The sequence below is a fragment of the Onychostoma macrolepis genome, chromosome 08, assembly GCF_012432095.1.
Source record: "Onychostoma macrolepis isolate SWU-2019 chromosome 08, ASM1243209v1, whole genome shotgun sequence".
Classification (NCBI taxonomy): Eukaryota; Metazoa; Chordata; class Actinopteri; order Cypriniformes; family Cyprinidae; genus Onychostoma; species Onychostoma macrolepis.
Genome location: NC_081162.1, coordinates 15,542,519 through 15,566,301, shown reverse-complemented (window position 1 = coordinate 15,566,301; position 23,783 = coordinate 15,542,519). Strand labels below are relative to the sequence as shown.

General features: G+C 37.1%; 2 protein-coding genes across 5 annotated transcripts in view; both read left to right on the top strand.

Moving 5' to 3' along the window:
• The first annotated feature begins 832 nt into the window (after positions 1 to 832).
• Positions 833 to 20,789, top strand: gpr61 (G protein-coupled receptor 61). 4 transcript variants are annotated; one of them, XM_058784305.1, is made up of 4 exons: positions 833 to 973; positions 13,211 to 13,529; positions 13,639 to 13,796; positions 18,558 to 20,789. In XM_058784305.1, exon 4 carries the CDS (start codon positions 18,819 to 18,821, stop codon positions 20,226 to 20,228), a length of 1,410 nt encoding a protein of 469 aa, XP_058640288.1. In that variant the 5' UTR covers positions 833 to 973; positions 13,211 to 13,529; positions 13,639 to 13,796; positions 18,558 to 18,818; the 3' UTR covers positions 20,229 to 20,789. The 4 variants fall into 4 exon arrangements, with proteins under 4 accessions (XP_058640288.1, XP_058640286.1, XP_058640289.1 ...); XM_058784303.1 differs by lacking the exon at positions 13,639 to 13,796; XM_058784304.1 differs by lacking the exons at positions 833 to 973; positions 13,639 to 13,796 and adding an exon at positions 1,213 to 1,229.
• The window catches only part of gnai3 (guanine nucleotide binding protein (G protein), alpha inhibiting activity polypeptide 3), a 44,043-nt gene continuing 21,097 nt past the window's right edge, over positions 838 to 23,783 (top strand). The window contains exon 1 of the mRNA XM_058784308.1: positions 838 to 973. The gene's annotated coding sequence lies outside the window, so the exon portion shown is untranslated. The remainder of the gene's footprint in view (positions 974 to 23,783) is intronic.

The following is a 23,783-nucleotide window of genomic DNA, read 5'->3' as shown; positions in this document are numbered from 1 at the left end:
TGAGAAGAAAGCATGATTTGTCCTGTCAGTCCCACTATGTTATATTACACTGATTTGTTTCATGGTGTTAAGTAAAGCTCTTATTCAGCTGTAGTAATCTTATGCTCAGCCACACAGCCTTGTGGTGAGATTTAAGGGCTTTAGTGACATCCTTTCCCCCCACAGTAATCTTTGACATTCTGTGCTATATAGCCACCTAATACAGTAGAAGCAAATTCTAAGATAGAGAGAGAGAGAGAGAGGATTTATCTTATAAGTCTTATTTATATTTTGAGATAATATTTTGCACATGTCTTTCCTTAATGTTGTAATGTAACCACATAAATGTAATTTAAAAACTAACCATTAAATATCACATATTGGTCTATTGTATTCAGCATTATTTTAAATATTCATTAAATAATTGATTTCATGTATCTTACATTCCTGCAATGGGTTACTGAGCTGACAAAGAGTAGGCCTACTCTTCAAGTCAATTCACATTAGCATTTTGAATCTTAATATTACACTAAATTATCACACTTTACAATTATCATATCAATAGGATGCTAAGAATTCAAAATAACACATTACACAATAATTAGTCATTTTGCCGAATCACTTCACAGATAGTCCACCTAGTGGTTGTTCACTCTGACACATTAAAAAATACAGCAATGTAAAACAAAACAAAACAAAACAAAACAAAACAATAAGATTTTTATGCCATTTCTTTTGCTCCGCCTTCATTTCCTTATATGGTGTTGAGCACGCTCGCTGAACTGAAGTTCTCGCGCGCAGCATTTGAATGCAGGAAGGGCGCGTTTTTTAGTAAACAACGACTTAAATTTCGGTCTGTTTTCATATAAAGTGTACGACTTCAGAAGACTTGGAATAACGCACGCGAGAATCATATGGACTACTTTTATACTTTTTGGAACTTTACAGTGACAAATGACATGATGAAGTCACATCTGTTTGGAGCAAGGCCAAGGTAAGTACATGACTAGACATTGTCTAGTTTTTCAATAATTCTAGCCTTCTGTTTTGTCTTCATCTGTAAGACGGTTTTTATTATTAATATTTTTTAAAGATATGGATTAAGTATCCATGGCCAAATAATGTAATCAAACTCTGTCAGACCAAGAGACTGGATGTGACTGGCAGTTTGTCCAGAGAGGAAACAGCTGGTGTCCTCCAACATGCTTGCTGGCGAAAAGTTTATAATAAGCAGCCAACATCTATCTAAAGTGAGAACTTCCATCCTGCTCTAGACTAGCTGTCTCTCTCCTCACGGAAACACACACACACACACACACAAACACACACACACACGCATGTTTGTTTTAGTGGTTTACGGGGACTCTCCATAGGCGTAATGGTTTTTATACTGTACAAACTGTATGTGCTATTGCCCTACACCAACCCTACACCTAAACCTATCCCTTACAGGAGACTGTCTGCATTTTTAGATTTAAAAAAAAAACACCATTTAGTATGTTTTTTAAGCCTTTTGATTTACAGGGACACAGGCAGTGTCCTCATAAACCACCTTCAAATTGTAATACCTCTGTCATACCCATGTCATTATACAAATTTTGTCCCCGTAAACCACAAAAACCAGTACACACACACACACACACACACACACACACACACACACACACGTGTATATATCCAGGATTCACTCAGAGGGAAGAGATTAAGGATTGTGATGAAAGTGTGTGTGTGCGCGAGTGCATTCCTGTGTGTTTAAGTCTGTGTGTATGGATTTGTGCAGAATGAATGACTAAGGGTCAAAGGTTCGCTACAATGTCATGCTTTCATGAATGTGAGATCAACACTCTTACAATGAAATGCTTTCATGATTCTTTTGGAAAGCAGGGAAGCATCTAATGCTTCACATCAGATTACTTGAATGCTGTCTATTTTACATGTTTGAATTATTATTATTATTATTTTTAAATGACTGAAACAGTTTTCTGTTTGTAAATGCTGCAGAAATGTTTACTTGCTAGTGTACAATGTAGATGCATACAGTCTGTTTGAATTTTGACATAACCTACTGAATTGTAATATTCCACCCTAAAAATACCTTCAATCTAAAAAGTAAACCTGTTGTAAGGTGTGGGAGGCATTGTTTTTCCACTGTATTCAAAAAATCTGCCTGCAAGGTGAAACAGTAATGTTTACTCTATATCTCCATAACCTCACAACTCAGGTAATGAAATGTAGCAGGCCTGTCAAAGACTGCCAATAGCCTTGAGTCTTTGTGTAGAAAGCTCCGTTCAACAAGCCTGCAGTCAAGCCAACAGTTTATTGCTCTAACCTTGAGTTAAATGCATAATAATAACCTCCCTCCTGCATACTAAAATCCTCCTCAGTAATCTCAGATCCTTCATTTTTCATGTGGTGTCTTTGGTATTCAGTTATAACAAGACATTATTAATCCCTGGAGGGAAATTGAAAAAATGCAAAAGATTTTGATGAAAAAATTAGAGACCTCACAAACATTAGATAGTGTTGACCACTGCACTTTAACAGGCTTTATAGATTATAAAATCAATTATTAATTTGTTATTGAATGCTTTATGCTTTTCTACACTTTAAAATGACAATTTATGGCATAAGTTTTTCCACATTGTTTAAAAAAGTTTGTATACTCTTGTATACACTGCCGTTCAAAAGTTTGTATGTTGTTTTTTAATAAACTGATCAAAAATGATAGTAAAGACATTTGTAATGCCAAAAAAAATCTATTTCAAATAAATGCTGTTCTATCAAAGAATCCTGAAAAAATGTACATTGGTTTTTCCAAAAATATTAAGCAACACAACTGTTTTTAACATTGATAACATAAGAAATGTTTCTTGAGCACTGAATCAGCATAATAGAATGATTTTTGAAGGATCATATGACACTTTGCTCTCACAGGAATAAATTACATTTTAATATTCAAATAGAAAACAGTTATTTTAAATAAATGCAGCCTTGGTGAGCATAACAGATTTTTAAATATATATATATATATATATATATATATATATATATATTTTTTTTTTTTTTAAATCATGCGACCCTAAACTTTCAAATTAATGTGTATTTGCTAGTTTATTTAATTATTTATGGGTTGTTATATTTGTAGTACACAGTGTTGAGTTTATAAATAACTATTTGGCACTTTGCAAGGCTTTAACCATACAGGACATATTTAGGGCAAACGCGCTCTGTGGTGGTTATGCCCTGATATTCTCAGGCATAAGTGGCACCTTGAGAACAGGCCTGTTGTCCTCAACAACTCATTAGTCAAAGGAAGCCTATAGACTAACAGGATGAAACACCTTGCAGTATTCTGGATGGGGTCATGCCCTGCTGCAGTGTGCAGTTAATTCACTTGGGATCCCATAACTCTCAACCAAGGACACTGCAGCCATAGAAAACACAAGAAATGTTAGAAAGGACACATTTAGTACCCATACCGTTTCTAACTAAAGTAATGCATATTGCTCACATAATTAATAAAAATTGATTTTTCTTTGAATGAGTAGGCTTTTTGATTAGTAACCAAAGCAACCTTTAGATTTGAGATTTCAAATTAAACGCATGATGTTTCCACACAGATTGTGCCTTATGACTGATAATAGTGGAATATGTTTCAGTTATAGGTTTTATTCCAACCCATTGGTATAATTTAAATTTTAGTTGTTCAGTTCTCCTGTGTTGCTACTTTAGTATATACTATGCAATATCTACAACCCTTAGCATGCTGTAAACATGGGCGCCCCCTAGAGAAAATTTGAGTAGTACAGGCAGCTAGAGAAGTGCACAGTCATCCAAGATGAACCGCCTGTGAGAACCGGTCACTGTGTTGCACTAGACTAAACTGAGTCATTCTGGTAACCTGATCATACCCAGGGATTAAAGAGAACGCAGCCCAGGTTGAGAAATTATCACAGTATAAAACAGACCATGTAATGTAGCTCTGTCATCTCTCTCCAAAGTCCCAGCAAACATTTCCCATCATACTCATCTTACAGGGCTTTGGTTAAGAACTAAAAGCATTGAAACACAGCCCTTTTAAACACAATGGCTAATGATGTTACTGCTCATTTTCTCTCCATTAGAGTCAAAATGTGAGATGAGCTCTTTTCTTTCTGCAAGTTCTCACATTTAGGCAACTGGAATATCTTGTTTTTGATTCATTTATGTATTTATTGTATTCAATCGAATGACTCAAGTTTGGTTCCCCAGAAAAGACTGTGATCTCATGCTGCCCTGCCTAAAGTTGATTTTTCCTGATGATTCTGAAGTAGATCATTTTAAATGTATAAAATGTAATTATGTTGTTACACTTACTTATTATTATGTGTCTTAAAAAGATTGGGGTCAGTAAGATTATTTAAAGAAACTGATACTTTATATTAATACTTTTTATTCAGGTATCATTAAATCAAAAGTGACTGTAAAACGATTTCAATTTCAAATAAATTTTCTGAAAAAATATATCACATTTTCCACAAAAATATTAAGCATTTTCAACACTGAAAATAAAGGTAAAAAAAAAAAAAAGTATTTTGAAAATATTTCTCTTCTATTAAATAACACTTTCTTGAGCACCAATGTACAGTATTCTGAAAGATCATGTGACACTAAAAAGTTAGAGTAATTTCTTCTGAAAATTCAGCTGTGCAGTCACAGGAATTAATACAATTCTGAAATATATTTGAATAGAAAACAGTTGTTTTATTTGTATTATTATTATTAAGAATTATTTAATATTTAACAATATTATAATTTTGTACTATTTTTTTATCAAATAAATGCAGCCTTGTTGAGCATAGGAGACTTTTTGAGAAATATTAATCATACCAACCCCATACTTGTGAATAGTAGTACTTTTTTAGCATAAAATATTACAGATATTACAGATTACATATTGTTTACACACAAAAAAAAGGAAACTGTTGTAATTTTCTAAGTGAACAACAGTTAAATTATAAATAGTTTTACTACTTTGAGTTGATGTTACCATTTTGACAAAACGTTTTCCCCCTTTGTCCATTCTTAAAATGCTTCAAACTAAGATGTTATCTTGGAGATATTATTTTGATTGTTTCTAAATATGAAGTGCCTTTTGAAATTTTCTTCTAAAATGAGCATTTTTATCAGGCTCCTATGTGGTAGGTTTAGTAATTTCACTTTCATGGTCATGAATAGGTTCTTTTCATTGCCATTTAAGTGAAATAACTTAACATAAACATATGGAGCCTGATAAAAATGCTCATTTTAGAAGAAAGTTTCAAATGGCACTTTCTTCTTTATTTTAGTCCTGATAGTTTTGTAACATATATCACTTTACCCAACAATAGTTTCTTATTGACATTACCCTCCAGTAAGTAATAATTTTTGATTGGAACAAAAACAGCACAAACATCAGTATTAGCAATGGATCTGATCATTTCAAAATGATCTAATGTTTTAAAAGCTGACCCTTAAAGGGAAAATTCAGAAAATTCTGTCATTAATTACTCACATACGTAAACAATGTATGCAATGTATGTACGGATACATTGTTTATGTTCAGATCAAAGCGTAAACAACGTAAACAACAAAAGTGTCATATGCTGTTTACGTATGTGATACTCTCCAAAATGGTGCTATAGGGTGACGCGGAGGAGACGAATTGTTGAATAAAGTAATTATTTTTGTTTTCTTTGCATACAAAAAGTATTCTTGTAGCTTCGTAAACATGTCACATGGATTATTTTAACGATGTTCTTGCTACGTTTCTGAGCCTTGATAGTGTTAGGATCCTTGCTGTCTATGGGAGGGTAAGAGAGCTCTCGGAATTCATCAGAAATATTTTAAAGGTGCCATAGAATGCATTGATACAATATTTTAAATTGTTCTCTGATATCTACATAGAAGGTATGTGGCTTAGGTAAGGACAAAAACTCTCCAGAAACGGTTTTACATGTCCATTTACAACCCTAGGATTTCTCCCTAGAATGAAATGGTCTGTTATTACCTTATTTGGAAGGGTCATGAATAATAATGTTGAGCTCTGCTCTGATTGGCTGTTTCACAGTGCAGCTCATTTCAGTAGCTCACACAGCAGGAAGGAAACACAGGGAAATTATATATTTCAAAACTTTCTTGCACAGTTATATCGTTGGGTAATTATGCTGTAAATAAAATGCGGGCATCAAGAAGCCACTATTAATATGCTGGGCATTGAAACTGCTTTCAGATGCACGATCGCTTTTTAGTTTCTCTTTTACTTTCGAGATTCGCGATCGCACGAACTCGATCGCAGTACTTACCACACATTTTACAAGATCAGATGCTTGTCTGTGGTGCTCAGGATCTGTAAATCATTCGCCATCATTCTCAGTCATCTCTCCTTACTCTGTTTATGTGGTAAGTGAAATCTTATGTATTGTAATGTAACAGGCTACCACTAGCAAGGAGCTAACCATGTCCCTTTAGGGGCTCGCGTTATTTTATTAGAACGCGTTATTTTCTTTCCGTGCCTTTCTGAATACAGACACCAACCCATCCCTGCATTTCACATCCCCTGCACAGCCTGGAACATAACATTTATTTCCATGATCTGCCATTTTGGCTGTTGTCCTCGCTTGTTTCTTCACAATACCTGCAGAACGTCTGATGGTTCAACTGGCGGCTGGCCTAGAACATGGGCGGGTATATGCAAATGTTGGGGGCGTAACGATTTGTGATCCTGACTGTAATGTCACAGTTGGTGCTATGTTCTAATTCGCCTATTTTTCAGTGGTCTTTTGCATTCACAAGATTTACATAAGAAGGAGTAAACAATGAAGTGAAATGACATGTGGCCAAGTATGGTGACCCATACTCGGAATTTGTGCTCTGCTTTTAACCCATCCAAGTGCACACACACAGCAGTGAACACACACACACACACACACACCGTGAACACACACCCGGAGCAGTGGGCAGCCAATGCTGTGGCATCCGGGGAGCAGTTTGAGGCTCACGGTATGTCATTTCCATGTACAGAACTCTTATTATTCAACTATGCCAAGGTAAATATGGTTTTCCATTCTATGGCACCTTTAATTTGTGTTCCGAAGATGAACAAAGGTCTTACAGGTTTGGAAGGACATGAGAGTGAGTAATTAATGACAGAATTACTCACGTTTTTGGGTGAACTATCCCTTTAAAAACTCTTTGAGGTGAAAATGTTCGCTAATGAGATCCTCACAAGCAGAGCAGCATTGGTATTATACATGTATGGCAATTAAAAAATTAAAGTCCACATGGCAGTCAGATTAGAAATATGTCAAAAGAAGGCCAGACTGAATTTACCAGACCGTATTCTGTAAGATAATGCAAAACAGAATGATGCAGATCTTGATATTGGCTCATAAATAAATATGAGGGGTATTGAGAATCTCTCAATGACTGCCTTAGTGTTTAGACGAGATGTATGAAGTCACTTATGAGGTATGTGAGGTGTGAAGTGCTGTAGATAATCATAATGCTCTGAGAGGGAACTGAATGAGATGCTCTCTTTAGCTTCATCTGCGTAAGGTGCCTTTGCTTTTCAAGCTGTGGTTAATTGCTCTTTTGTCATATGGTTTTCACTGGCCTCTTCATCTAGTTCTTTCTGAGTGCATGGTCTCATTCATAAAGGCTTGACATTCTTGTTGATCCGGTTGTTCCAGTGTTCCTCTTAACTCCACTGTCCTCTGTCATCTGTCTCCCATTGTCAGCCAGTTCCACACGCTTGAGTTGCTTCTTTAAAATAGCCACTGCGATCGATCAGTCAAAACGTTGTAGATGAGACATAGAAGTAGAAATCCTGCTGATCTGTCTTTGGTTTACTGGAAGTTGTAGATTGTAATGATGTGGTTAAAATAATGCAGCAGTATTACCTGTGCACCTGTCATGAGGGTCATGGAGTTTTGTTTGGCTGGTACCCAACTTCATAATCACTAAGATGCTGGTGGTCATGCAGTCAGCATTGAACTCCTGAAGTTTCCATATTGTCTCAAATGTGGTCCAGTCGGGTTTGAACGACTGTATAATAGAGTACAGTAAAAACATCTCTAGACTGGTGTGTTTTCTTTAATGCAGGTGACTCAGATAAATAATTCAGTAATTAAAGTGGCCATTACAAACTGTGTAAATGTTAAATAACGGGAAAAAATTATAAATGTTAATTAATTATGGATAACCAATACAATGTGTTTTAGTGCTATTTTGCTCTAAAATGAATGCCACTTGGTTTGATATTTATTTATTTATTTTTTTTGGTCTCACTTTATATTAGGTGGCCTTAACTACTTACATTTAAATTCATAATTTGATACAATGCACTTATTGTGTACATACATGTTTTTACCTTGTACTTATATTTTAAAAAAATACCTGCATGTAATTACATCTGTAATTAATTTCTGTAATTACATTTATAATTGGACTGGTGACCCATCCCTTAAACCATAACCCACTCATACAAACCAGTCCCTAACCTTACCCATATCCCACCTCAAATCCTCAATAGCAGAAAAAGTGTTTTGCAATACAATATTTTTTTTATGTAATTACATAGTTAAGGCCACTTAATATAAAGTGGGACCTCGTTTTCTTATATTATGCAAAAAAAAAAAAAAAAACATTCAAAAAATTGACAAGCTTTGAGACCACTATATACACTATGGATGCATTAAAAAGCTATATAAATAGAAAACTGTGCAGATGGACATTAGAATACGTCATGCTCTATGTAAATGGCCTCTTACACACTGTAGATATACAGTGCACCCACACATGGATGCTTCGATGTGCGTGTATTTGGCAGGTCCTGTGCTTTCACTCTTTGCTGGATGTTGGTGCTGGGGCATCTAACACATTCCCTAACTCTAACCCTTTCCATAGTGCACATACTGAGCAAGGGTAATTCATTACTTAAGACCTTTTAATCATTATTATCTCTGTGTCTGTGACAGAAACACAGACCCAAGGTCTTGTCTTTTCCTCTTTTTAAAAAAAAATAATTACAGTTGCTCTGTGTTGCTCAGGCATTAATGCAGTGAGTGCAATCCTGTGGACTTCACACAGGCTCCCTTGGGCTTTAACTGTTGCCAATGGAAGCACTGCCTGCTCTATAAAAACCAATTAAAATAATTACACCGACTCCCATGCAGGCAGAAAATGTGCCCTTTTAACACTTATTACTTGCATTATATATGATGCTGCAAAATGTTTTGTTGAAAGACATTTGCCCTCTGTTAAACCTTACAGAAATGATGTTCCTGTGAGGGAATAGGATGTATTTGAGTGTATGCTGGATGGGAGGAGATGTGTGAAAAGTCCATCTGACCAGCAGGGGCGATGCTTGTGCTGGTGTGTGTTTGCCTGTGTGTGTGTTCCTCTGTGTTTGTGTATGCTGAAATGCTGTACACTTTCCTGCTCTCAAGAAACTGTAAGTAGGTCAGAACAAGAGAAGAGCTTCTCTTTTCACCGCTACCAAGGCCCAAAGAGGCAATCATCACAAAAATGTCACTAACCCTATCCTGCAGTCTTACAACACTATCAACTCAAACCCACCATCATGATTTAATTTAAAGTGTCCAAGGTGATCAAACGGTCAGCTGACTGTCAAAACAAAAACAGAATCTCTGACTATTTGATCACTCAGGACACTCTTGGGCATCAGTTTGGAAAAAAAGCTTGCAAAGCTTACAGGTAAAATGTGTGTGTGTGTTGTCTGATAATGGCACAGATGAGAAGCTCTTATGTGTTTTAGCAATCCTTCACAGCTGCATTACCCAATTTCTCTAATGTAAGAGCGCCCCCTGCAGTCAAGTTACTCTATTGTACAAAAATGAGAACATCTAGACTATTGTTTTCCATAATAAAAAATGAAATCCCTTTCATTCTCACATTGCTATGTGTATATACTAATAATGTTTATGCATTATTATGGGTATGCTGTTTCACCCAAATACAATGCATGAACTATCTTTCCATTTTTAAATATCTCAACTGGTATCAAACATGCTTTGTGCATAAAAAGGCAAATCATTATTGAGTGCTTTTTCATTTGAAGAAATTTGTAATTGCTGCAATATCACTGTCAGCCACAAATAATTGGTGGTAATAAAGATATTAAGGATGAGTCATACCTCTGTGACAGGGCGTGTACGTGTGTGTGTGTGTGTGTGTGATTATTTTTGGAGCGTCGTGCTAAAAATACAGTGGGTTATAACTGGCTGTCGCACAGGGAGATGGTTGGACTGTTATTGCTCAGAGGCAGCCTGGAGTCTATGGTCTCCTGAGTTGTCATGGAGACCATTGTATTTTGCCTCTCCCGTGATTGGTGCTGCCGGGTTGAGCAAGTATATGCTATTTCTGTCTTTTTCAACACCTTCAGCCTGCTGTCTTTCTCTGCCTCCTCACTCACACACAAGTGTTCTTGTTTCGCTCCTATTGTTATCTTTTCCCATTCCATTAATCCCTTCAATGACAGTTAGCCCACCGACCGTCTTTCCGTGCGTCTTGCTATTGATCTATTGATTAATTGATGCTGCGATCCCATGTAAGCTGCTGTACTTGTTGTCTGCAAACAAAGGGAGGAAGACTTGTGTCAGTGAACCAAGAACCAGATCAAGCCATGCATCGCTGATCTAGTCTTATCTTTAAATCGCGGATCCTGATCATCCAACAACATCTCTGTGCCCCTGTGGCTGTGTTTTCTCATGAGCAAAAAGTTACAAAAGAGGGGTCTCCTGTGTCTAAATGCGTTGCCTTGCAACCCCCCTATGTCTCAGGGCTGGTCTCTTAATATGCTTTGTTTACATAGGCAGTGGAGCTAAAACAATTCATCCTTTCAGCTAAGCTTAAATTAAAATCATATTGTCCCCATAAATGTTTGTTTTCCTCTTTAAAAAATCACACTTGTGTTGTAATTAAATATGTGAGGTTCTTGCACTATAAAATGAGTGAGACTAGAATAAAATTGTCTCATTGCAAGTCCTACAGTCCTGTTCATCGTTCTATCAATTATTCATAAGCGTTTTATTATTATTTCTTCTCTGGGTGAGTTTTACTCTCACAGAAAGAGAATGTTCAGTCCTATAGAGCGGTTCAGTTTGTAGTTCTAAAACCCTGGAGAGAATTAGCCTTGGGTTCCTTTGGGAATTTCTAATGGGTTTTTAGATTAGCGGTTTTTGATTTATGAGTAAAGTAAGGACTGTGGTGAACATTACTTGAGACATTTACTCATTTACTCGTTTTTACAAAACATACGTCACTACATAGGGATCGTCAATTTATGTGATTTGCAAATCATTTGCATTGTTTAATTTTTGTTGTAGAAAAAAATGTATTTTTAAATAAGGATAATTATAAAAAAATAAATAAAAAAAATACAAACAGGCAGCACACTGACATGTAAAACCGTTGTGCTTCGGGTGTGCTAAGTTTGAGTCCCGGTTCACGGACATTTCCCGATTCCATCCCTCCTCTCTCTCTTCTGTCCACTTACTGTCCTAACGGCATAAAATGGCAAAAAGAAATCTTTTAAATAATAATAATAATAAAAACAGGTTCAAGTTGGTCACATTGGTTCACTGCATTGGCCAAAATAAAGTTGCTTGATTTGAAAGTCACTTCTTTGTAAGTTGTGCTTCATACATCATGCTATTGAGAATAGACAGTGGACCTTTTTGTCTGCGGAATTTCCCCAGAATGTCAATGTCTTGAAAAGGCAAGAAATGCTTTAAATCACAAAGAAGCAAATCAGAGTGCAATATATACTTAAACCAGTTTTTCTTTGAGTGTTAACCAAAACATCAGTGTGAATTTGATTTCAGTGCATATTTGTGATTTTTAACCAGCATATGTTAGCGGTTAGGCATTGTTTATCTGATGCTAATAAATAAGAGGAAAACGAGGCATCAGGAATTTGTTTATTTGGTTTGTCCGGTTTGCTGAAATAAATAAACGAGTCATTCTTTTTGTAAGACAGCTCCATATGCGACAAGAATTTTGTGTCCAGTGGTGTCAGTGCCAGTTGAATGTTTTTCCTCACTTTTGTCCTTGTAGCTGTTTTAGTGATAGTGCTTTTTTATACAATATCTTGCATCCTAGATGATTTCTGTGCATCCTAAAAAGAAGCAAAGCTGTGCAAGAAAGGTATATAGAAACCCTTACTAAAATGCAGCGTTCAGACAGAGACATGGCTGCTATGTTTCTGTGAGCTCACATGCAACAACGATTTACCTGCCATAAATTTGCTGCACATAATACAGCAAGTTTGTCAAAAAATAATTTGACATGAGGAAATTCCAGCTAGTGAAATTTAAAGACAACAGTTAAAATGTCAGAACAGCCTAAGATAGAGTTTTAAAAATATATATTGCCAACCAAGAAACTGTCTGCATATTTTATGTATTTTATGCATTATGATGGGCATGCTAATTTTCCCAAATACACTGCATGAAATACCTAAAATAAACGCTAAACTTTTTTTATTTCAAAAAAGTTTATTTAAAAGCTATTTTATTTCAGTAATTATTTCGTTTTTTTTATATATATTCTATTCTTTCTGTTGCACAAATAGCCATTTGACAGAAAAAGGCATCTTATAGGCCTATAAACTCCTCATATTAAATTTCCATTTTAATTGAAATGTTTTTCATTTGACGCATGATGTCCTCCAAAACCTAGTTTTAGAATCATTTTATGTGTTCTTGGCATAACCAAAACGACACAACCGCTAATCTTTTCTCGCAGTCCCTTTGCGCCTTGGCAGACTTTGCAACCACAAACAAACAATAATCAGGGTCTCATGAGAGGGCTTTTAACGGATTGGACATAGAGATCGACCCAAGCCCAAGTAAGAGACTGAATGAGGAAAAAGCGACCCATGGATCCCAGGAACCCAACGTGACCCCGTACCGCAGCCCATGTGTGCGAGCGTATGCGCCTGAGAGCCTGTGGACGGACACGCCGGGAACGGGAGGGCACTAGGACCTGGTGAAGCGAGGAGGGTTGCCTGCCTGCATCCCTGTCTCCTCTCCATTCTGCTCTGCAGTTGCCCTGTGCGCGTGTGAGGGAGAGCACATGTTTATGTGTGTTTGTGTGGATGTGTGTGTGTCAGAAAAGGGGCGAGAGCGGGTTTTGTACAGCGCCGCCTAAAGAGACAGCGCTTTTTGTTATCTTTCTGTCTTCTCTGCAGCGTGAACATCAGCCTGACCACCTGGACCAGCCGCCTGCCTGAAGCATCGCTGACGGGGGAGGGGGCGATATCTCTCTCTCTCTGTGTGTTTGTGTAAATGTGTGTGTGTGTGTACATGCGTGTGGGCGGGTGAAAGGGTGAGGGGCGGAGAGATGAAAGGGCCAGGTGAGGAGGGGTATTGGGTACCTCTCTCTCTAGCTTTCTCGCTCTCTCTCCCCCCCTCTTTTTTAAATTTTTTTTTATCCCTCTCTCACTGTCGCGCGACACTAACCCTGGAAGCTGAAGAGGAGATCCTCGCTGCTGGACCTCTCCACTACAGGTACGTTCTCCTCATCTACATCTTATGGAGCTACGGTTCCTTTAACTCCATACCTCACACCGTCGCCTGTTTAAACTTGTGCATCCTGGATGACATGCATATGTTGTAGTATTTCCAGACGGACGAGTTGGAAATGGTTTTCAAGATCTCGCTCTTGCAGTTAGTCGTTTCTCAGGTCTTGCTTTGTAGGCTCCATCACCAGGCAGTGACATGGAGGAATGGAATCTTTTCTCAGGAATCATGAACCAGAGGTGGCCTTGAATGAAGGTGTTGACATACATGACATATGTGTAATGTAGCACTGAATCAGCTCACCTCAGGGGATTATGGGAACTGTTTGGAGGCAGACAATGAACTGGGCGATCGTTGGGGTGATGGTGGATTATTTAGGTGATGACAGCAGACATCATGTTTATAAGTGTGGGCTATTAGTTGTAAAGTGCCAGCACTGGTCACCCTGAGGGAGGAAAGGAGAAGAAGAAGAAGAAGGGAGGGGGAAAACACAAGGTTTTTGAACAACAGAGCTAGTTTTCATCGCTGTAAATACTGAGTCATGTGCATATTACAGGGTCATATGTTTCTCAGTTGGCAGCCCCTGAGATTGTTAGTTGCTCGCAGATTCTTGTCTTACAAAGTGCAGGAGGGTTCACAGAAAGTCGACAGTTTTAAAATGCATTTGCGGTCTTCATCTCGGCCCTGCAGATACATTTAAGAGCATGAACGCTAATCCCAATCCTTTCCTATAGAAAGCATGGGTTGTTTTTAAAACCCTAAAATCTTTAATCAAACACACCAATGAAACCCTCAGAAACTGTTTATGTTTCTCGTCATGTGCATGAGCATTAGAATCCTCACTGGCTGATGATTGCAAACTTGCATAGAAATGTTTTTTCATGTTGATTATTTACAGTACGCCATGACATGGGTAATGGATATATAGGTTTCTAGATCACAGATCTTGACATAACGAATGAATATTTCTCCGTAGTTCTTATTATGGAGCTGTAGTGACCGTAACCAAAATCAAAGCTTTTTAAGCCTAAAAATGTGTTTTAGCTGAAATCTTAAATAGCTGGTTTTATTATTCCAATAGCCTATTATATTTAATATGACTCAACTGGAATACATTAGGCTCTACCAATGAAAGTGACTTTTTAAAGCACAAATGTAGAAATTACAGGTGAAGTGTGCACCACTACCGTTAATGAAATAGAAAACGAAATGACTGCTCTAAATACACGGCATTGGTTGAGGTAGTCTGGCTGTGTCCAGCTAGTCGAAATTCTTAAACAAGCAATTTGTTTATATTCATTTTAAAAGTTCAGTTTGCCTTTTTAATTTTTCTTGTAAATACTTTAGTTTGACTGAAACCCTATGGGTCTGATTTTCTTTAGGCCTAGATAGTGTGATTGTAGATTGCCTTTGTCTAGAATGTTCACATTCAAAGTTGGGGTTAGTAATATCTTTTTTTTTTTAAAGAAAAGATGCAATAACGCAATATTTTTTTTTCAGAAGTGACTGTAAAAGCATTTATCATGTTATTGAAATATTTCTATTTCAAATAAATGTTTCTTCAGCACCAAATCAGCATATTAGAAAGATTTCTGAAGGATCATGTGACACTGAAGACTAGAATAATGGCTGCTGAAAATTCAGCTTTGCAATCACAGAAATAAATTGCATTTTAAAATATATTATTAATTATTTTAAATTATACTAATATTACTGTTTTATGTGTCGTGATCAAATCAATGCAGCCTGGGTGAGCAGAGAGACTTTAAAAACATCAAAAAAATCATACCAACCACAAACCTCTGAAGGTGGTGTTAATATGACTACAAGAGATAGTTAACCCAAAAATGAAAATTATGCCATCACTTACTCATTTTAATGTCATTTCAAACCTGTATGACTTTCTTTGTTTTGCGTAACATAAAAGAAGATATTCTGGAGAATGCTGGTAACCTCGTTGTTTACTTCCATTGTATAAAAAAGAGACAACTCTCATCTTGTTCCACAGAAGAATGTCAGACCTACAGATTAGAAATGACATGAGGGTGAATATATATGAACAATTTGCATATAGGTGAACTATCTAACTTTGGAAGTGTGCGCTTGCTTAGAAAGACAAAGAGGATGCTTCATGTGTGTTAATCCTTCAAAAAAAAAAAAATGATTAGCTTTCTGTCATGGACAGTACACTCGAAAGCTCAATTATAACTGTGCATGTATTTTGTGAAAGAGCCTTTTGTGAAAGTTTCTGCACATTTAACTGTGACAGAAGAAAGTATTTTAACCACAAATTACACTTCACCTTTAAGGTAATAACTTCCTGTATTCACTTTTAACAGTGCTGGATTGCCTAGCACAACTAAAATCCTGGCCTAGCGGTATTCTGGCCTAGTTATATAAACATCGCAGGTTAAATCCCAAAAGGTTATCTGGAAAGGTATTGAGTTCACCAATCACTATTGTGTCATTGAGCCCCTTCATCTGAGATCAAAAAGTTGTTTTTTCATTCTTTTTATGCCTTTTGTTGAAGTATGTTTTAGCAATTATTATTCTGTGGATGACGTTTAGTGCTGTTTTGACTTTAAGAAGTAGTTCACTCAAAATGTAAAATTCTGTTCACGTTTACTCATTTTGTTCAAATGACTTTTTCCGTGGAACACAAAATAACACATTTTTAAACGTGTCTGTATTTTTTTTTGTCCATTCAATGGAAGTCAATGGGGTCCAGTGGACAAAAACAGTTGAAATATTCTTTAAAATGTCTTTCTGTGTTCGACAGAAGAAAGATAGTCATACAGGTTTGGAACAACACAAGAGTGTGAGTAAATGATGGCAGAATTTTCATTCTGGATGAACTGTCCCTTTCACACCAAATACCCTGCTATTTTGAGTATTAGTATTTTTTTAATGCTAACTTATTAAAAAAAACTCTAAACCACCCAAACCTTATGATGAAGAAGAAGGGCTAAACGTTATCACTATTATCACCACAATCAAGCTCATCATAGTCATGTGGATAATCATGCCACTGTAGCTCTAACTGCTTTTTGTCTAGCCAAACCACAGTTGTGATACCTTCCAGGTACATAACAGCCCCTTCCCTTCACTACTACAATCAGTTAACCATGAGATCATTGTGGTCACAAGCCTTGGGCAGCAAACAGTCTCTATGCTTACAGAGATGTCCTAAAACAACAGTTTATAGCTGAATTAGAGATGCTTTTGCGCTCTTGTCACAACACTGACCACATTGTGTCACAAGGGAGAGTTTGTGCCCTCAGAGAAAAACTGGATGGATTGATGATATGGAGAAACAAAGCTGGTCCAGTGTTTTTACAGTAAAATATGATATTGTAAATTTGAGAAATGATGCATGTGAGGTAGTGTGCAAGGTGGGGTTATGACCATAAACACTGAGCACATGATTGCCAGCAGTGTAAAGGACTTTGAAGGGTGTGTTTCATGCACATACTGTATGTTTGTGTGAATTTAGGTTTGGGTATCAGTGAAGATTTCATTATTGAATTTGATTCTCAATTTGATTTGATTTCACTTCATTTAGGTATATATTTTAATTATAATAATCTGTTTTACTTACAAATTAATGTATGATAATGCAGTAACTTGCAAGATTAACTTGTTGCTTTAATAACTGCTCTGATGGATTCAGTAAGTTAATTTAATGAAGGATACATCAGGCTGATTCAAACAGTAACTCTTAATTGTTATTCTTTTTTGAATGATTTATTAAAAAGACTAGCCCACTAGGGGTGGGTGATATACCTTGTAGAAACAATTGACCGGTAGAAATTTGTTAATCGGTAGAGATTTTGGACTATCGTCTCAGTCATGGTTGCACACTCACATGATGTTGCTGTGCTGTAGGTTCACGAAACCTTGTAGTTTGCATGTGTTTTTAAGCATTGCAATAAAAAAAAAAGTGATTTTAAGCCATTGATATGCAATCAGCAGTGAAAGAGAACTCATTTAGCTGTATACGGTGCTGATTTTTGCCACTTGAAAAGACCTTGAAAAGGTTAAATACACACACTTGTATGTGTCAAAATGCCCGTCTTTTGCAAGTATCCCTGTAAACACAGTAATTTAGGACTTAAGTGAAATCAAATTGATAAAGAAAACATGTGTAGCAGTATATTTGATCCAGGCAGCTCTTAAAGTGACAGCAGTCTAATATTCCTGCTGTCTGTCATTCATGTTAATCAAACAACAAAACAGAGAAAATTTTCAATGCTCTTGACTAAATCACTTTTGTAGCTTTAATAAAAAGAAATATATATTTAATTTTCACAGTGAAGAATATGCAGTGTTTTTATACATTAGATTACTTTATACAATGTATGTAGCATTTCTTATTTAATTGTTCTACTGTAGTTTTTTGTCCTATTGCTTGTAATTATTTTCTTATTCTTATTTAATCGCTGAGTGTCTTCAAAGAGCTTGAGTTTTAATTTTTTAATTTTTTAATTTAGGCTAGTTGTAGTTTTCTGTGAGGTTTTCACTGCTAACAAAAATTTTGAAATTTTTATGATATCAAAATTTTTTGATAAAATAACTATATTATGATATATATTGTTATCATGAAATAAAAATTACTCGTATCATGATATAGGATTTTGGAATATCGCCCAACCCTAGACCAGCTAATGAGTCAGTTGTTTGAGAATTGGACTACACTAGTTGTCCTGTATGTTTTTTGATCCACTAAATTGAAACAGTCCAAGAAAGTCATTTGTTTGTGAACTGGATTGTTATTACTTGTAGCCCGTGAGGACAACTCCAATAGAAACACAAATCTTACCACATTCAATTTGGACTGCAAACTTGAGTAAAATATAATTTCCTTTGTCATGGCGACCATTTTAGGATTAGATAGAATAGATATCAAGTTTGTTTAAATGAAAATAGCAATTAATCGCAGAGTCAGTATTTTTATCCAGCACTAACATGGCTTATTCCTTAAAAGTTGTTTGCTAACATTATTGTCTCTTTTCACAGTTCCATCATGTCTCATTTGGAGCATCTGGACTTTGAGAACAGTGGAGCTCCAGGGATTACAGAGGTGAATATTTGAAGATGAAACTGGACATTGCGACCCTAATCAGCCCCAACTCCAGAGTCCGACCTCTACCAGCATGTCGTAACGCCGACAGAACTCCCCCATCGAACGGTACTGCTGGATCCCACTCTTCAGCAGGGGAGGATGGGTGATAGTCCCATGAGAATCACCTCCGCCCACAATCCTCATTCCATCCTCTCATGGAGCATACAACCGCCTACAACACACTGTGGAACATCACCCACACCACCTCTTGGCGTCCGAACGCAACCCAGCCTAACGCCTCAGGACTGAGCGAGCCCAGAGATGGACACCTCCTCCAGACGCTCGGCCTGTGCACCATGCTACTGATTGACATACTGGCTATAGTGGGCAACTTAGCCGTAATGACAGTCATCGCCAGGACGCCGCGACTACGTAAATTTGTGTTCGTCTTCCATCTCTGCCTGGTGGATCTCATCGCGGCCCTGGTGTTAATGCCTCTGGGTATGCTGTCAGGTCAGGGCTTTTTCAACAAGGCTCTTTGTCAGGGTTACCTGTGTCTGAGCGTGGGATTGATCAGTGCTGCTATCCTCACTATCTCGGCCATCAACGTTGAGAGGTACTACTACGTCGTTCATCCCATGCGCTACGAGGTGAAAATGACAGTGGGGTTGGTGGTTTCAGTTCTGATTGGAATATGGATCAAAGCCATCCTCATGTCTGCGTTCCCTTTACTCGGCTGGGCGCTCGATAGAGAGGAGCCGGGAATGGCTCTGGGGAAAGTTATGGGGAAAATCGTTGAACCAAAGTGCTGTTCGCTCCACTGGATGGAGGAAGGGCCACAACGGCTGGTGTTCATGGTCCTTTTTACCCTCATGTACTTCCTGTGTCCAGTCCTCATCATCTTTGTGGTGTACTGCAACATGTTTAAGGTGGCCAGAGTGGCCGCCATGCAGCAAGGGCCAGTCCCCACGTGGATGGAGACTCCCCGGCCGCGCTCTGAATCTCTGAGCAGCCGCTCCAGCATGGCGGCCAGCCTCAGCGGAGCTCGGACCACCCCTCAGAGGACTTTCAGTGGGGGCAAGGCTGCGGTGGTCCTAGTCGCCGTAGGAGGTCAGTTCCTCGGGTGCTGGCTGCCTTATTTCTCCTTCCACCTGTACTGCGCCATCATGCCATCCTCTCACGAATCCCTCGCACGCATGGCCCAGCTGGAGGACGTGTTCACCTGGATCGGGTACTTCTGCTTCACCTCCAATCCTTTTTTCTATGGCTGCCTGAATCGGCAGATCAGGGAAGAGCTGGCCAGAAACCTGGCCTTCATTTTTAAGTGGGGGCGTCCTGGTGAAGAAGAACAGCTGCCCAGTCGAGAGGCTTCTATTGAGGAGAACTTTCTCCAGTTTCTTCAGGGCACAGGTTGCAATATGCGGCCAAGGAATTCCCAAAGCATCTCCATCCCTCAACAGGAAGAGGACAATCCTCTCTCCACCGAGCTCCACAGGCCATCTGTTGACTTCCACATTCCTGGCCAGATCATGGAGGAGACCTCGGAGTTCATAGAGCACCAACACATGAACGACCTTAATATATCAGACAATTGTATCAAGACAAAATCGGAACTGCAAGGTTGATATTTTCAGATGTGAAATCTATATTTAATGTATCATATATTGTTGCTATGTTTTACCATAAGGATCTTTTTATACTCTGCCGACAAATTTGTACATAGCTTGTTTAGAATTTTTGGTTGGTAGGTTTCTGTCATACCCAAAGCATATTTTTTTTCTTTTGAGGAAATATGTTGGACTGATGAAATGACCTCATTCCAGCACAGTACTACTAGACAGAAACATATTTACATAGATTCAGCAACATTTGTCCGAACAATGTAACATGGAAGCAACATTGTGACGTGGAATCTGTATTCAAAAAGCGGTATGAACAGCAAGTGGTCGATGTTACAAATTTGTAATGCTCCTAATGTTAATTCAGACAATAAATGAGTATAAAATTGGTTAATAACTAAGTATTATTGTAACAACAAAATTTGGAGCATGCACTAATATTGAACCAAGGTTGTTTGTGTGGTGGGTAGATTCTAATTCTTTAGGTGCCGTAAAATTATGGCCGTCAGCAATGTCATATTTTTAAACAAATTGTTTTTTTTTTTCCTCAAAAATGAATTAAAAACATTGAAACACATATAGTCTGGTGGTTGTGGTGTACAAGGGCTTTTATCCTTTCTATCTGTACTACTCTTTAAATGTTTGGGGACATTTCAAATGTTTTTGAAAAAAATATTTTATGCTCAACAAAACTTCAATTACTTGCTCAAAAAAAATTTGAACCAATTCCTTGATTTGAAAGTTTATTCTGTAACATCATAAATGTCTTTACTGACACTTTTGATCAATTTAATGCATCTTTGTTAAATAAAAGTATTAATTTCTCAACCCCCCGCCCCATCCCCAAACTATTGAACGGTAGTGTATATTAAGACCAATCAAAAAAAATAATAATAAACACGCTGAGTTGTGTTATTCTGGTCATTTGAACAATGAAGGACATGCAGAACAACCCTAGCAAAATGTGATAAATTCTCCAAACTGGAAAAGTTCTGAAAATTCATCAAGATGCACATTCATACGGCAAGCCTTGCTAATCGACTGTAAAGAGATACAATCTCGAATTGGGAAAAAAAAGTGAAGTGTGTTTACAGAGAGTAAAAACTGCCTTGGTTTATTCAGTCACATTTTCCACACCTTGTGACATGAAGATGGCGGCTTCCACCCCAGGGCCTTGGGTTTGCTCAAGCACCTGATCCACAAAATGGCGAGAGACAATCAGATAGTCTCTGACAAAAGGTTAACAATCAGGTCAGCTGCAAACATGTGCCACTACAGATGTCCTTTTAGATTTTGTACTTCTCCACCCACTCCCATACTCCCAACTCTGGCAACACTGCTATTATTATTATTATTATCATTTTTTCATTTCTTACATGGGAAGAAGATTGTACACCTGCGGTATTTCACTCATTAGCAAGTTTCTCATCAGATCTGAATCATCAGCTGAGTTCTCAGGTATTGGTAGAAAATGATGGCACTTCATATCTCTCTCCTCACTGCAGGGACCATAAAAAAGTCCAGAACAGAGATATCAACCAGTTCAAAAACAAAACAGTTGCATATGCAAAATGTCTTAAAATGAGTTTGAGACAAGATATAGATACATATATTCCTTATTTTATATCATCAAAATATTAAAGTAGCTGTCCAGACTGTTTACTTTTTTATATATCACTAAAAATCTTTTGGATATGCATGGTAATACTTTAAGGAATGAAAAACAGTTTATAACATCAAGATGATATTCTCAACAGTCTTCTGCATTATTAAAAGACGCTGTGTTGTTTCTTCGTTGTTCTTGTGATGCAGACAAGACTCATCTCGGTGTCAATGGCCTTTTGTTTACAGGTAAACCTAGCATGCATTCCTGCAGTGTGAGCCCTGCTATGTTTTGCCATAAGCAGAATGAGCAGCATATAAAAATACAGTAAAGTTAATTTCCATACAACCAAATTCGGTGGTTGCTATTTCGAGCGTTTGAGATGAAAGGCAGTAAAGACACACAGTTTCTAATTTTCCATTGTAATGACATTACTGCTGCTAACTGTTTTGTTAAAATGGAGAGGAGAGAAGTATACAGGGTCAAAAAAGTAACAAAGCAACTAAAATATAAATAGAAACAGAAAAAACAATTGAGATATAATCTTATATATTGTTTCAAATAAATTATGTTCTTTTGAACTTGAATCCTGAAAAAAATAAAATAAAATAAAATAATTTGGCTTTCCATAAATATTAAGAGGTATTTTATTAAAATGATTTCTGAAGGATAATGTGACTGCACATTTAAAATATAGCCTAGTAAAATAGAAAGAGTTATTTTAAATTATAATAATATTTCACAATATTACTGTTTTACTGTATTTTAATAAAATAAATAAATATATATTTAGAGACTTTTTTCAAAAACAGTATCAAAAACAGTTTTTGAACAGTAGTGTATATAATTTAGAATTTTACATTTAGAATTATAAATGTTAGAATTTTTTTATTAACATAAAATATAACTATTTTTTTCACCTCCTAGACTTTTGCCTGTATGAAAGATAAAGATACAATCATAACATTTATGCTGTTCCACTATTAAAAACTGCATTGAAGGACATGTATCTCGAAATAATTCAGTAAACTCATCTTGAGAGAAAATGACTCAGTATAACAACCTATTATTTAAGAGGGTAAACGCCATTAATATCAAATACAGTGCTGATGATGAAAATATTTCCTATTTACATTGTGTTGTTCTCTCTCTTCTCCTCCCCACACATTCACCTACAGTATATATATTCGCATATTTACGAACATGCACACGCAAACAGATGTAGACACACGCTCGTGCACAAACACACATCAGTGTACTTTGATGTTTGGTAAGTAAGAGGGAGGCCCCTAGTGGTGAAGTTCAAACAACCTGACCTTTTAGCTCTGCTGAGAGATGAAGGTGTTGGGAGCTTTGTGAAGTCATTTGCAGCACTGGGGGAGGTTGCTCCTCTGATTAGAGATCAGTTTGTGCGTCCGCTCAACCCAGAGAGTTTTCAATAGCTGTTTTAGATTGACAAAATATAATGACTTCATTACAATCAAAATAAACTGCATTTAAATCTCTATGAAAAAAATCAAGGCTTCTAAACATTATTTGCTATAGTATCAAAATGTATGCCTTGATTGATCAATAGTAGAAGCAATGAGAGTACGAAATATTTTCTAAATCGTAATATTGGGACGTTATAAATTCCAGAGATAAACTGTAAACTGAGTAGGCTATAGGCTGATTTCATGTGATCTTATGGAGGGGTGAAGGATTAATTGAGGGTTCCACCAGTTCAAATGGACTTAAAAGTGTTTCTATATGTTAAAAACAATTCAGCTACTTTTGGGACCTGTCTTGACCTGTCCTTGCACTTGATTGGCAGGCAAAGGAAAATTCCTGTTCTTACGTCCGAGATCCACAGTGAGACTAAACAAATCCAGACTCAGCTCAACTGTGATTCAGTGGCGGAACACAGGCTTTATTCTCAGCCACTGTGGGACTTGGTGTTTCCATGGTAACTTATCCTC